This window comes from Rhinichthys klamathensis, unplaced genomic scaffold (assembly GCF_029890125.1).
Source record: "Rhinichthys klamathensis goyatoka isolate OS25496 unplaced genomic scaffold, OSU_Roscu_1.1 h1tg000396l_1, whole genome shotgun sequence".
Lineage (NCBI taxonomy): Eukaryota > Metazoa > Chordata > Actinopteri > Cypriniformes > Leuciscidae > Rhinichthys > Rhinichthys klamathensis.
Window position 1 is genome coordinate 23,692 of NW_026606898.1, and position 14,760 is coordinate 38,451.

The 14,760-nt window shown below is 38.2% G+C and overlaps 1 protein-coding gene across 1 annotated transcript in view; it reads left to right on the plus strand.

The window, feature by feature from the left end:
- top2a (DNA topoisomerase II alpha) overlaps positions 1 to 14,004 on the plus strand; it is a gene marked incomplete at its 5' end in the record, with an annotated part of 35,176 nt that extends 21,172 nt beyond the window's left edge. The window contains 11 exons of the mRNA XM_056234510.1: positions 2,509 to 2,600; positions 2,689 to 2,829; positions 2,920 to 3,003; positions 3,212 to 3,409; positions 3,730 to 3,856; positions 5,364 to 5,507; positions 9,286 to 9,454; positions 9,538 to 9,605; positions 9,708 to 9,824; positions 9,973 to 10,226; positions 13,630 to 14,004. Coding sequence (XP_056090485.1) covers positions 2,509 to 2,600; positions 2,689 to 2,829; positions 2,920 to 3,003; positions 3,212 to 3,409; positions 3,730 to 3,856; positions 5,364 to 5,507; positions 9,286 to 9,454; positions 9,538 to 9,605; positions 9,708 to 9,824; positions 9,973 to 10,226; positions 13,630 to 13,767 — 1,532 coding nt within the window. The remainder of the gene's footprint in view (positions 1 to 2,508; positions 2,601 to 2,688; positions 2,830 to 2,919; positions 3,004 to 3,211; positions 3,410 to 3,729; positions 3,857 to 5,363; positions 5,508 to 9,285; positions 9,455 to 9,537; positions 9,606 to 9,707; positions 9,825 to 9,972; positions 10,227 to 13,629) is intronic.
- Between the last annotated feature and the right edge of the window lie 756 nt (positions 14,005 to 14,760).

A 14,760-nucleotide genomic window follows, 5' to 3' on the forward strand; every position in this document is an offset into this window, starting at 1 on the left:
TCTCAGTGTGTTCTGAGTGACAGTGTGTGTGTGTTATCTCAGTGAGGGTTGTGCAGTGTTTGGCTGCACTGAGCCTGTGTTGAGCGTGTGTTAAGAGTTGTGTTGCTTGGAATGAGTTTTGCAGGTGATGTGAACTGTTTAGCTCAGGTGACTGTAGTGCAGACTGTAGTTAGAGTTTTGCACATCCGGAGCTACTTCTCTCCGTTAATGTCTATGGTGAGTCACGCAGGCACTAGGCAACTCCGCAACCGGGCTGAGCCCGGGATAAAATAGTCAGAATATAAACGCTTATTATAGGCGTACCGTAGTGATTCAGGATAAGTCAAAAACACGGTTTGGAAAATGGATTCATGATGTACTCGTTCATTTTGAACATGAGTTACTGCAGCAGCTGCTGATACAACGGCGTTCTGTTGCGTGAGCGTCCACTCGCACAAATGCGACCACATACAATTTTAACTCGCACATTCTCAAAAAACGGTCGCATATGCGACCAATTTGGTCGCAGTCTGGAACCCTGTAAATGCTATGGAAAAAAAAATATAGCTATATGTAGAAGATAGGGCTGGGACAACGCGTCGACGTCATCGATGATGTCGACGCAAAAAATACGTTGACGCAAAATATGCACGTCGATTCGTCAGACCCAAAAACAAAGATGGAGAGTAGTAGCTGACTGGATTGTTGACTATACTGCGCGCATAACATACATAGCGCGTGTACGGCAGAGAGGGAGAGAGCGAGAGACACACGCAAGGTCTCTCGCTCTCTGCCGTGCGCGCTATGAATGTTATGCGCGCAGTATGTTTTGTCTCGCATGCGCGCTCAAGATTCTGGGAGATTTGAACTAATTTGCGGGCATCAGGGAGACGCTCAATATGTGGAGGACTCCCGGAACTTCCGGGAGACTTGGGATGTCTGAGTGCGGGTTTCCGGTATGTTTGTCAGAAGAGAAAATGAAGACTCAAAAATATTTATATAATTTTTTTTATTGAATGCTAGACATCAAGTTATTATTTTCATCTTAAAGAAGAATTACAAGATGCACTTTTTTCAGTAAGCTAGGCCTATGTGTTTTCAAGGCTTCAAAGTTTTATTGAATGCTACCTCTGACTAAGAATGCATTACTTTGCACTTGTATATAAACATATATTGCAATGTTAAGGAATTCATGTTTTTTCATTCAGATATGTAAATCAACATGTATAAATTGCTATTAGTCAATTAATGGGGAGATAATCGATAACCGAATCGAAATCGAATCGGACTGGAAAAATGAATCGTTAGATTAATCGATGCAACGAAAAAAATAATCGCTAGATTAATAGTTTAAAAAATAATCGTTTATCCCAGCCCTAGTAGAAGAGCTATAAAGCAAAAGGACATGTCAAAAAGACATTTTTAAATCCCTACTTTAAAAATGAAGATAATAGTAAAGATAATAAAGAAAAACATAACTCTGTGTTAACAGATAAGATGAATTTTCTGCAGGAACACGCATTCACTCTGGACACATCATGTCAAATGCTTTTTCCCCCTTAGTTGGTCAGAACAAAAATGGATGTTACTTGTTCAGAAGACATTTTCTTATGAAAATTCTTATGTTGGTCAAACTTTCAAAAAGTGATTCTGTATGACAGTATCCACACAGCGCGGTGACTGACAGCACCACTCGCCTCAAAACACTGTTCATCCGCGCTGTTTCATGCCGATTTACAACCCACGTAAAGATAATTCCGCGAATCACTGCCGTTACAGATTTCGAACAGAGATGGCGACAAAGAGGAAAAGCTACGGACTGCAGCTTTAAAATAAAGAATTCTCGTGTTTTGGGGCATCTTGGATCACTTACCTATCCAGCAGCAGCTCACAATGTTTCTTCCACTATTTTTAGATGCATTTTGTCCATAGAAATGCGTTAATCAGTGTAATTTGACGTGACTGGCGGAATTTTTCCATTCATGTTGGGCAGACACGACTAATCGATGACATTTGTTGTTGGTGATTTTCATTATCGTTTATTATCAATCGATAATATACGTTTATGATAATATCGTTTATTATCAATCGAAAATTATCGATTGGTTGTACAGCCCTAGGTTTAATGTTTCAAAGTGAATGAATACAGCCATAAATATTGGTTTTGTACTATAGTTTTATTGGTTTTTATGGTAAAATAGTAGTATTTTATAGTCATAATATATAATCTATAAGACCATTTTTGGCTAAATTGTGAAACCATACAAACAAGCACATCAAATCTGGAGCCTTTAAGAACAAAAATACACTTAAAATCATGCAGCCTTATATTTTTTTCTAAAATCTTTTAATGCTATGTTGCTAAATAAATGCATTGTGAGATCTTAGTGTAAATATTGGGGAAATGAGTTTGCCCAATTAAATGTCAAATCACATGTTAATCAAGTTACCTTGGAACCTCTATACTTCAATATTTAATTTAACTAGCATATTTTTAGATGCTTTATGATGCTTCTCCTTATTTTTTAGAAAATAAACCTAAGAAGGAGCTGATCCGCATGCTTCAGCAGATGGGCTATGATTCTGACCCTGTTAAGGCATGGAAAGAGGCTCAGGAGAAGGTACGCACCGCAGCCGCCTCGTATTAAATCAAGCTTTTGTTTTCTTCCTTTGACTGTTACCTGCATCACAATTTTCATTGTTTGCTAGGATGTTGAGGAGGACGCTGGGGAGGATGAGGAGAAAGAGGAAGATAAGTCTGGCCCTGATTATAACTATCTTCTCAGCATGCCCATGTGGTTCCTGACCAAAGAAAAGAAAGATGAACTGTGCAGACAGAGAGATGCTAAGGTGACTATGAGTCTGTGATGGATGAAAACCGAGCTGGTGATTTAGTATAGCAGTGGAGTTTAAAAAGGTTCACACGCTTTTGTTCTGCAGATGACTGAGTTAAACACGCTCAAGGTGAAGGTGCCCACTGATCTGTGGAAAGAAGATCTGGCAGCTTTTACTGAGGAGCTGGAGGTAAATGAGATGATCATATCTCTTTACGTTTTTTACATTTGGTGTATCCTTTATCTAAAATGACACTTTTGCTTTGTGTGAAGAAAAGATATAATTAATTTGTCATTTCATAAAAATCAGGCCTTCATGTTTTCAAAATTAGTATTTCAATGTATAGCCTATTGATTAGTGATTTAAGTCATCCGTTGTTAACTGTTTATGTAAATAGCGTGTAGAACAGAAGGAGATGGAGACACAGACTGCGATACCTCAGGTAAAAGGTAAAGTGGGGAAATCAAAAGTGGTGAAGGTAAAGAACGAGACAATGCCCACCCCGCAAGGCCGCCGCGTCATCCCCCGCATCACCAGCACTATGAAGGTTCAGGCCATTAAGAAGGAGGGAGCCAAACGAGGCAAAGCTGCAAAGGTATGTACAGAATGAGATTGCATGAGTGTATACAACAGCTTTTGTTAGAATACCTATCTGAATGGTCACCATCACTAAAAAAGAATGCGCTGATATTGTGAAATTACTATTTCATAAAAAAAAAAAAAAAATAGTATTCCTGTAATGGCAAAGGTTTATTTTCAGCAGCCATTACTTTAGTCTTCAGTGTTTCCTAATCCTTCAGGAATCATTCTAATATGCTCGTTTGTGTGGGACTGTTTTACATTGTCAGGGGTTTTCATAACCAGACATCTTATAAGTTTAGCTGATCCTGAGGGAATACTCGTGTGTATTTTTAGAAAGAGGCTGGTGTGGTGATGAAGATGGAGTTTGATGATGAAGCAGACATAGCTGCTGATGGCTCTGAGATTGGACTGACTGCTAGACTCACTAAGAAGATCAAGAAAGAGCCTGCCAAAGACAAAAGTAAGAACACCCAGACATTTACTATTTGAAACTTGAGGATGTCTGTGGACTGCTGCTTTTCGTGTCTTTAGGACTGATCTGTCTTGTAACAGACTGGTTTAGCTCAACTAACAGAATGCAAAACATGAGCTTCCACTCACCTTTGTGTGCAGCAACAGTGGATGTCCATGCTTGACATGGAATGGGAGGGAGAGAGTGAGAGAGACCTAATTCCCACCACACTTGCGACACTGGATGAGAATTGAGACAATGAAATGTTTTTAAAACCGAGTACAAAAGTACATCCCACATCAAAATTGAATTGCAAGGTGATCTATTCACAAATTGTCAAGAGTGCCTGTTATAAAAGACACATCATTCTTTTACGGTTGTTTAAGCCAAGGCAAAAACGCATTAGTTCATCAGCATTTTGTTTTGCTTCCATAGCACATTAATGAAACCTTTGACACTAATAACTATTTACTAATAATTCTTATTAATAGGCTCCTATCACTAAAATCATATAGACTAGGAAGTCTTTAGGTCTGAACACAGCACAAATCATCCATGAAAATCAAAGCAGCTTCAAACACATTAACCTGCGTTCTTTGGGCTTATTAAATAAATGAGTAAAGAAACAAATAAGCAAATTATTAATCATAAAGCATTAATAATTAATCAAAATATTTCTTTTTCATTAAGTGCAGTAATGCACATTTCAAATGCACATTTGACAGTATCTGATTTTCAAATCAAACTCAGTGCTTTAAAGTTAACTTATTAACAACAGTAACATATAAACCTCTTTTTTTATATAAATTTGGCATCACATCATTTTTTTTATATATATATAACATTTAAATTGGATAATATTTTGAGCTTTGAAGTGCTGTAAAAAGTGCTTCACTTAAAAGCTTGTACAAACTGAAATGAATAATGTGAAAACATTTCTCCTTTAATACCATGGTTACAGTTTGCGTTAAAACATTAAATCCATGGTGAATGTTGGTGATTTGTGGGCTGAACAGCCTTCTATAACTTGTTCGTTCATAGCACAATGTTTCTTCTGGTCTCCACGTCAGCACTGTTTATGGTTTATAACAGAATTCTAAGCAGAATGTTAATGCTTCACTAGATTTTGTAAAGATGTTAATTCTGCAGCGAATTCATACGCTTTGTCACTGGATCTCCCAGCGCTATGTAGTAACGGTGTAGCGTGATCAAAGATTGGTTTGCGACTGCGAGTAAACCTGTTCTGAGCTTCGTCTAATATTGGACCTAGCTGATAAATGGTCCGCACTTCGCAGCTCAAATGAGAAGCATTGTTTTATTCCGCTTTTGTTTGTTTGCTGTTTGTTTTTCATATGCAACAGAAATGGCAGCTCTTATCAGTTGGGCATTGTGGTGGTTTGCACCAGTGCGACCTCTGATAAAATTGTCGCACCGGCAAAAAAAAGGTTGCAGTCTGGAGCCCAGGTGTAGTACCATGGAATTCTGATCCTAATGTTTCATCTTGATTATGTGACAGACTCAAAGTCAGGCAAGCAGACCACCCTCGCCTTCAAACCGGTCCAGAAGAAGAGTCCCTGGTCTTCTGAGGAGGAAGAGTCTAAGTCTGATATGGAGTTCATCCCAGAGGAAGTGGCTCCAAGAGAGAAGATACAACGCAAGGGTAAGGGTCTTTTTACACCCACATTTCTATATCATATCTATAATGTGAATGTCGAATGAAGCCATATATAACCTTATATTTTAAGGGCTCTACTTTTTTTCTTTTCTTTTTTTTTTTCTAGTATAATTCTAAAAGTGTCTCCATACTGGTTGTGGTAATAAACTTGAATCACAGCTTTGATCCTAAAACTAAGCATTAGACATATTATTTGGAGATATATACGGCCAAAAAGCAGCAAATCTAAATCTATAGTCAATGAAAAGATCACAACTGCAAAAAATTTGAATTTTCACTCCATTCAGGCCTCTGAATTTTAAAGAATTTTTTTCCCAAGTTCATTATTTCGACAAATATGAGTGAAAAGGTTTATAAAGAGCCAAAACGTGTTCATCTAAAGCCTTATTCGGACAGGATTAGCTTTACAAGGGTAGAGAGCAATGTAATTTTATGTAATAAAATGTCTGTAATAATAATGGCCAATTCGCACGAGATCTCAGTAAAACTAGCAGAAGTGGGAGGGGTAACTCTATTTACGCATGTGTCATGTGTAGGCTTGGGAATCGGTTCCAGGTTCCGGTTTGGAACCGGTTCCAAACGTTCCGATCCATCGGAATCGTACACGTCCACACGTTAACGATTCCGAATGTTCCTTTCCATCCATTCCCGTGTCGCGGCATGACGTTACAGTAGTATGCGACTGGATTTTTAAATCCCCCAAAAGCGCGATGGCTACGAGACGTAAACGATCGAGAGTGTGGCTTCATTTTAAATGCAGACCGGGGAAGCAAATCTGGGCGACACAACCCCTCCCGTCATTTCAGCTCCAATGACGGCATCAAAACAATGAAAGCATGGCGAAGCGGCTCTCCACAACTCGACGCTAAGCCCTCAGTACCGAGCCGAGCAGTTCGCACGTGACTTTTATGCAGTGTTTCCCACACATAGACTAATTCGCGGCCACAAAATCAACTCCGGCCGCCACATATAGCGTTTCGTTAAATTTTGTTATGCTATTTAAAACACGCAGCGTATTCTTTCCGTTGCATTTCCTTTCCCCGCTCTCCCTCCGTCTCTCTATCACTCACGCGTCTCTCTCACATACACACACACTAGTCTGTCTATGAGGCGCCGGACTGGACGAGAAGGGTCTGGCTGCAGACTTGCACTCTCAGACTTGCACGCTCAGACTTGCACGCTCAGACACGAGCGCTTCCGCTGCAAGTGACGTCACTTGCAGTCGACACCTGCTCTCCGCTACCGGCTGTGGCGTCACTTGCAATCCCTTGTTCTCCGTGTTATTTCACAGAGTCGATTGATGCCAGATTTGAAGATAGCCAGCAAGTGGTGTTTGGATCAATCTAGTGCACTGTATGGTTCTGTTCATTTGCCCAAAGTAGAGTGTATGGAGGAACAAGACGTTGCGGAAGCCATTGAGAGATTAGAGAAGGCTGAGTTTCCACAGGACAGAATCGATGCTCTGGAACCCTTTTGCTTCATCTTTACTGTAATGAATGACATGCAAATGTTTCTTGAACATGTAGTCGATGTCATGAAATTAAAGGTAAACTGTCGAACTACACTAGAGCAAAGTGAATAATGTGCTAATGTGTTTTTATATATGTTGTATATTGTCTATTTCTACCTTGTATTTGTCTGTTTTGCACATTAACTGTGTGTAATAACTGTAAATTGACATTTACAATAAAAAGAAAAAAAATGCATCATCTTGATGTTTTACATCTACAAACTGTTCCCACAAAGTTAGGAGCATGAAATTGTCCAAAATGTCTTGAAAATAATTAAATATATAATAATAGTAAAAATAATTTCTTTCTTTCTCAAAACTGAGTTTTGATTTCTAAGTGATCAATTTATGTACAAGTGTTTTCCCACATGATTGGCTGTAGGTCATCAGTAAATTAATGTGGCATTTAAATGCCAGTGTTTCCCAAATGAAACACAAGAGCTGTTAGTTTTGAATGATGTGTGTAATGTAGAGAAATGTGTTTAGAGTTTTGCAAATAGTTTGTTTTTCAAATGCAAACTGAGTGCAAAGCATATAATGTCCTTGTATTTTTGCAGGCTTGGTCTAAAGATTGGGTACATGAGTGAATGGTTTCACTGAGTGAGCCTCAAATTCCACTTGTAGTGTTTTAGCAATTTGAAAAAAACTGTCAACAAAATGACAAATGACACCTTAACACGACCAAAATGAGCGTGTCTACGCGTTCAAAAGAAACACGTAAAAAATTGCCGCGGACAAACACTTCGTGTTGACGCGGTCAAATTTCACGCGTTTCGTTTAAAGACTATTACGATCGCGTTCCGTAGAGATCAGGCGTCGATTGCAAGTGACGTCACTTGCAGAGGAAGCGCTCGTGTCTGAGAGTGCAAGTGACGTCACTTGCAGAGGAAGCGCTCGTGTCTGAGAGTGCAAGTCCGAGAGTGCAAGTGACGTCACTTGTCTGCAGCCAGACGCTATTGGACTGGACAAAAGCGAAGCGAACTCCGTGAGCGACACTGGGCGAGAGAGAGACAGAGTGTGACTTATATAAACTAATATAATTTATTTTACTGGACAGTTTAAAGCTCATAACCATATTTTGTTGTTACTTGAAGAGTGCAGTGTCATGTGGCATCATGCAGTATTTGTCCTGAAAAGGCTACTCAGTAAATGTCTGTAATTTAAGGTCATTCCTATTTTATTTGTATACATTTTAATCATTAACTTTAAAAGCACACTCTTTTTATGACTAAAATAACAGTAAAGGGTAAAAAAAAAAATGAATTCCCAAAAATTAAAACGGAAAAAAACGGAATTTGGGAAAAAATAAAACTGAATTTGGAAAAAAATAAAACTGATTTCATAGGGCCCTAGATATTGCACACTTGGTTTTCATTCTCTAAAACCACTTTAAATTAGACATTCAAAGCCAACAACTCTCAAAGCCACCCTGTAAGTGTTCAGCGAATGGTACAGGAATCGAAATGGGAATCGATAAGGAATCGCATCGATAAGCAGACTCGAAAATGGCATCGATATCGATAATTTCTTAACGATGCCCATCCCTAGTCATGTGTGCATTACGTTGCTTCCTGATATCATGTGTGCAAACACCTAAATTTAAAACGGTTAAGTCCGGTCAAATGATGTATTAAATAAATTCAGATTGGATTATGTTGGTAATAGGCACTTACCTAACGCTAAAAGAAGTTTCGTGCCTCTAAAAAGTGCGTTCGACCTTCTTTTTGATCTGAATGCTGTGTGGAAATCACGAGTTTTGCCAGACTTGTCCCACCGCCTAGAACGCAACTGAATGCTTTTTCAAGCGCCTCAATACTTGAAAAACCACAGACAACTATTTTTAAACAGGAGATGATGGAATATTTACAGCGGGTCTATTCGCATTGTTACCTGAGGTAATTTTTGCGGACCTTTTTACAGAAGGTAAAAGTCGCCGTAATCTTTACTGACATTGTCCGTAATGATTATCCGTTGTCCGTTTACATGATTGTTGGTTAGGGTTTACTTACAGTATTTATAACTAGCTGTGTATGTATTTGATCTTAGCTGAATGTAAGAGAAGTGCAATTTCTATATGGTTATAGAAGTTATCCAGTAATGTAGAGCATCCAGTATGCAAATCATTGAAATCCATGTCAAAGGGTGTGGGATCTCTATCTAAAACTAAAAGAAATAAAATAAGAAACTGGGAGAACCATATTAAAAGTGAATTTTAGAACTCAAAAAGCGAATACTTTTTGCGTGTCCTTGCAGCTGCTGCTGAAAAGAAGTACAGTCTGTCAAGCAGTGAGGATGAGTTTGATGACTGGACGAAGAGCAGTAAACAGAAGCGTGCTGCTGTTATTGATGATGACTCCTTCATCCCTGAACCCAGCGGTGCACCTGACAGTGACATGGACTCCCCTCCTCCTGCACCTGTTGTGTAAGACTGACATGCTTTGCTTTTTACTTAACAGATCTTGTCTGTTCTCTTACATCTTTTAAAACTCTCCTTGATTCTTTCAGGAAAAAAGCTCCAGCGAAAGCCAGCAAAACAAAGGCAGAGAAAGCAGAAACCAGCAGCAAGTCCAGCTGTAAGTACTGCACAATTCTCTGCCCATCACAGATCATTTCTTTAGCTTTCTGTAACATCACCTGGCAGCTGGTTTATATGTTCACTGTGCTTGTTAAATTAGCTCTTTCTGAGACCAGCCAAGAGCCAGCTCCTAAACCTGTGAAAAAATCAGCTGAAGGAGCCGCCAGGAAACCTGCCGCAAAAAAGACAAGTGCTGCTTCAAAGAAGAAAGCAACAGGTACTAGAAAGTTATAACATTTTTGGAGAATGATTGAAATTCTTCGATGTTAAATTCTTAGTTTCAGTAATAAAATGGCATGTACTTGGTAATACTGAATATCAGTATAGATGATTTTCTTAAATCACTTACGGCTTCATCTTTCTAGACACAAAACAGCCCTCAATCCTTGATGTGCTATCCAAGACAAGTCCAAAACCAAACCAAAAAACCAAAGCCACCAAGAAGCCTACTGCTCTCAAACTATCTTCCACTGACTCTGAAGACGCACCCCCTGCTGTAGTTGAGAAGAAACCAGCCAAGAAGAGGAAGACCGCTCTGAGCAGTGACCAATCAGACAGCTCGGACTCAGACAGTGGCAATCTCATGGCTCGGCTCAAGGGCAAAAGCACTGCTGGAAAGGTAGTTTAGCACTTTACTGTTGAGGAAAATTAGCATTTTAAGGCCAGCTGTATCATATTTGATATGCACATTTTCTAAAGCCTCTAAATCCTCAATAGCTGTGGTACACAATCTACTACATCCCTTCTGTCATCTGAATTTCTATTTTTTTTTTTTTTTTTTTTTTTCAAGCAAGTAAAAGGCATTTTAGTTATATAAAAACGTTTCAGGTTGAGGTGTACATCTATTTGCTGTGAAACTTTACTGATTTTTGTAAAGTAAACGCAAGAATGAATTTTATATTTTTAGTAACTAATGTTTATGCAATAGTCTTCTACATTACAGGCTATCAGAGTTTTGTCTTTAAAAATCTGCATAAAATATCTGTGAAAGAAAAAAATAGCCATAAAAATATCAGTAATGGCACCAAATTGCATATTTTTGCTTAATTTGGGCCTTTGAACAAAATGGGTGTTTATTTTATGTTATTTTATATCTTACTACATGAGCCATAAAAGCCTGAAGTATCAAATATGATACTCATGGGTGCATTTATTTGTTTCCCCCCAAGATTTATCTAAAGGTTCCATAAACAGTTCTATAAAGAAAATACGTTTTTTTTTTATAGAACTAAACAAGTAATAGACTTAATATAAATATCTTAAAATAAAATAAATAATTTTTTCAGACTTTACAGGGTTAAATTACTTTTCAGTAGTCAATACCAAATCTCATATTTCTTAATCGGAGTGAAAACAAATATTCTGATTATATTATTTACAAATTAAAACAATTGCATGCAGCATTCAGAAAGTGAAACTGCTTTACAAATAATTGTACTTCATTACTGACTAGGGGTGGGAATCTTTGGTCACCTCATGATCCGATTCCGATTCTGGGGGTCACGATCCGATTCCAGAACGATTCTTTATGTACCCCCCCCCCCCCCCCCCTTAATTACTTATGTAAACTAATGAATTAATAAGTACTTTTAAAAAAATAATTACAAATTAATTTGTTTGTTAAAACAGTTGTATGTTTAGAATTTTAAACTAATATAATAAAGAGGAGCATAGAAAAATATAACAAACAACAAACAAAAAGAGCTTTCAGTAGCCTATAGATTATCTGAATGTTTTCCATTCAAGAACTGTGAGTGATTTTTCTTCATCTTTACTATTGTTTTTTACTATGACATCATAGACTGCGGGAGATCTATTAAGCTGCATTCACGCACGCATCTCTTTTGAAATAAAAGAAGTAATGCGGTGTGTCCTGTCCGTTTAATCCCTTAAGACATAACTGGCTGTGTTTACATTAATTTTGCACAAGTAGCCTACATTAAACCACTACACGGAGTCGCACAGCCGCATGCGCGAGCAGTCTCACAAACAAAGCGCGCGTCAGCATTTGAAATTGAAAGCAGCCTTCTGTTAGTGAGGTTCATATTTTAAATAAATAAGTCCACTGCATTCCAAACCACATAAATGATGACTTCGTAGAGCATTTGTAAGGAAAATACCGACGGGCGAGACAGCACACTTCAAGTGTAACATCAAAGAAAGCGCGCGTCTCTCACAGCGTATCCTGTGCAATGAAGCCTGTGAATGTCCTTGTAATTCGCTTCAACCTTTCCGAACTTTATGAAAGATTATTTTACGGAAGGTTCGAGTGGTGTATGTGTGTGAGGAATTGGAAGCAAGCAGAATACGGGTGTTTCTAAACCAAACTCAACGTCATCGCACATCTGGTTAAAAACTAAGCTCAGAATCGATTCTGGAATTCTCAGAATCGATCCAGAATCGTTGGAGAGAGAATCACGATTCATCGATGGATCGATTTTTTTTCTCCCACCCCTATTACTGACAGTTTATTTGCATTGAGCAAAGTACAAGCATTAAAGGGATAGTTCACCCAAAAATGAAAATTAGCCCATGATTAACTCACCCTGAAGCCATTCTAGGTGTATATGACATTCTTCTTTCAGGCGAATATAATCTGAGTTATATAAAAAAATGTCCTGGCTCTCTCAAGCTTTAATGGCAGTGAATGGCCGTTTATGTTTTGAAGTCCATCAAAGCGCATCTTTTCATGATTAACCCTCTAGGCACCACGGTCGAGTTTACTCGACAAGATGCGGCCGATTTTGTCAAATTGGGTGTCAAATTTTGTTCGACCTCCCCTCCACTGGATGGCAGACATGTCATACTTCATCCCCGAATTAAAAAAAAACGTCATGCTTCTATACAAAATGTTCGAGTTCGAGCGCATTGAATCAGTGTGATCAAAAGCGGAGCTAGTGTGAGAGTGAGCCATTTTATCAGAGCCTCTCCGCAATCGCGGCGACAGTATTGTGGTGGAGACTTTGTCTAATGCCACTGGGTATGTTAGACGAGGTCGAAGTATTCATAGGACAGTTAGGGGGCAACGTGGAGGCAGGGTGAGGAGTCGCAATGACAGTAGTCCGAGCTGTGCACACTTGGCACGCGAGGCAGATCTGGCCGTGCTGCTCGTATCATCTCACTCATGATCTGTGCCTTGCCGTGGCGAGTGAGTGGTTGAACTAAACAGGTCTTGTCTACTTGTTTGTATGTAATATGAATAATATATATCTGCCCCATACATGGAATCAGAGTGCCCACTGTATTTAGTAAATGGAAAATCTCTACAGCAAAAGGCCAACCACTACATGCATTCGGTTTGTTTCTACCATTTATTAGTAATGATTTACTCAGTTTGTTTACTACTTACTATATACCTGAGCATTCAGTATTGTGCAATATAGCATACAGAAGGTGATGGACATTTTGGGGGGAAAGTGCTGCATTTTATCATTTAAACATGACTTTTCATGAAAATTCTATAATCCAAGATTGCCGCCACCATATGACGTCATAATATGCAAATTAGATGGGAAAATGTAATCCCTACATAAACTTTGGGTCATCCTTAATATTTCTCTAATTTACAGAAAGTCTATCTTTTATCACTTTTAAGATATAGCCTTTTGAAATTAAGATGTCAAAATCGAGCGTTTTAGGTAAAAACCTCTGGCGCCTAAAGGGTTAAAGTGCTCCACACAGCTCTGGAGGGTTAATAAAGGCCTTCTGAAGTAAGAAAAATATCTGTATTTAAAACTTAATCGACTAAAATGACTAGTTTCCGGCAGACGGCCTATGCAGTCGACTTGCGCCAAAAGAGTAACATTGACGATGTAGGACTAGCGTTAGCTTTAATGCCTCTTGCGGTTCAAACAAACTCAAGCTCCTCTGACATTTCTCTTTAAAAATTCTTGTTTTAGACTTCTAATTCGTGACTGGTGTAAATCATGGGGTAATTAATTTTTGGGTGAACTATCCCTTTGAAACCAATATACATTGATTTATTGAAAAGCTTGAGTTTAACATTTCATTTCCCATTTCAGAAAGCGAAGAGCTGGGATGATGACGACAGCTTTCAGCTAGAAGAGAAGGTCGTGACATCTGCCGCTCCCAGGAGTCGAGCTGCACGCGCCACCAAACCTGTGACCTACGCTCTAGATTCAGAGTCTGATGACTATTAAATGTTATGAAATAACCCTGTATTCATTATAATCAGACCTGTTAGATTTGTTTTATTATCGTAGAAAGAATTGTTTTTTAAAAGAAAATAAACCTTAAAGTAAGTTAGTTTTAACTTTAATGCAGAAAGCCTAATTCATATTGGCTCTTTAAAAAAAAAAAGTCTGACAGACTAAGAAACCAGTTCAAATACGTCTGGCTAGTTAGTTTCTCACCTTGTTCGTTGTTTTTTTTATACCTGTTGTCTCGTCTTGTAAATATTTTATATGTTCTCCTTTTTTTCCAAAGCTTGTAATAAATTTTTCCATTTGGATTTGTTTGACTGGTTTTTGAGAAGGCTATTGACTGCAGTTAGTTGCCATTACTATTTGTACTGTTGGTTTCTCCGGTTTCCTGCAACCACTTCCTGCTCACAAGTAATGAGTTACACAATCGGATTACTTTTTTCGGTAACGCTTTACAATAAGGTTAATTAGTTAACATGAACTATAAATGAACAATACTTCTACAGCATTTATTAATTTTAGTTAATATTAATTTCAACATTTACTAATCAATATTAAAATCAGATTTGTATTTATTGGGATAAGTTAATGCACTGTGAACTAATATGACCAAACAATGAAAGATTAATAAATCCTGTAACAAATGTATTGTTCATTGTTTGTTAATGTTAGGTAATACATTAACCAATTAACCTTATTGTAAAGTGTTTTTGTTTATTCAAGTAACTAATAAATTGACATTACGGTTTTTGTAGTTCTAGAATGTGCGCATGCATTTACTCTTCTCAGCATCACAAAAACATTCAGTATTTCTCATGAATAAAAACAGTGAAATGCAAACTGACTGTTTTGCAAACCTGCAGAAAATGCTAAAGTCCCCGTGAACCGGAAGTTGCAAACGACTTTTCTCCATTGTGTCGTCTTTCCGAGAGAAACGGAATACCAAATGAGGCAAAATAGTGGGCGTGGCTTTTTTTCCAACTAGCACCT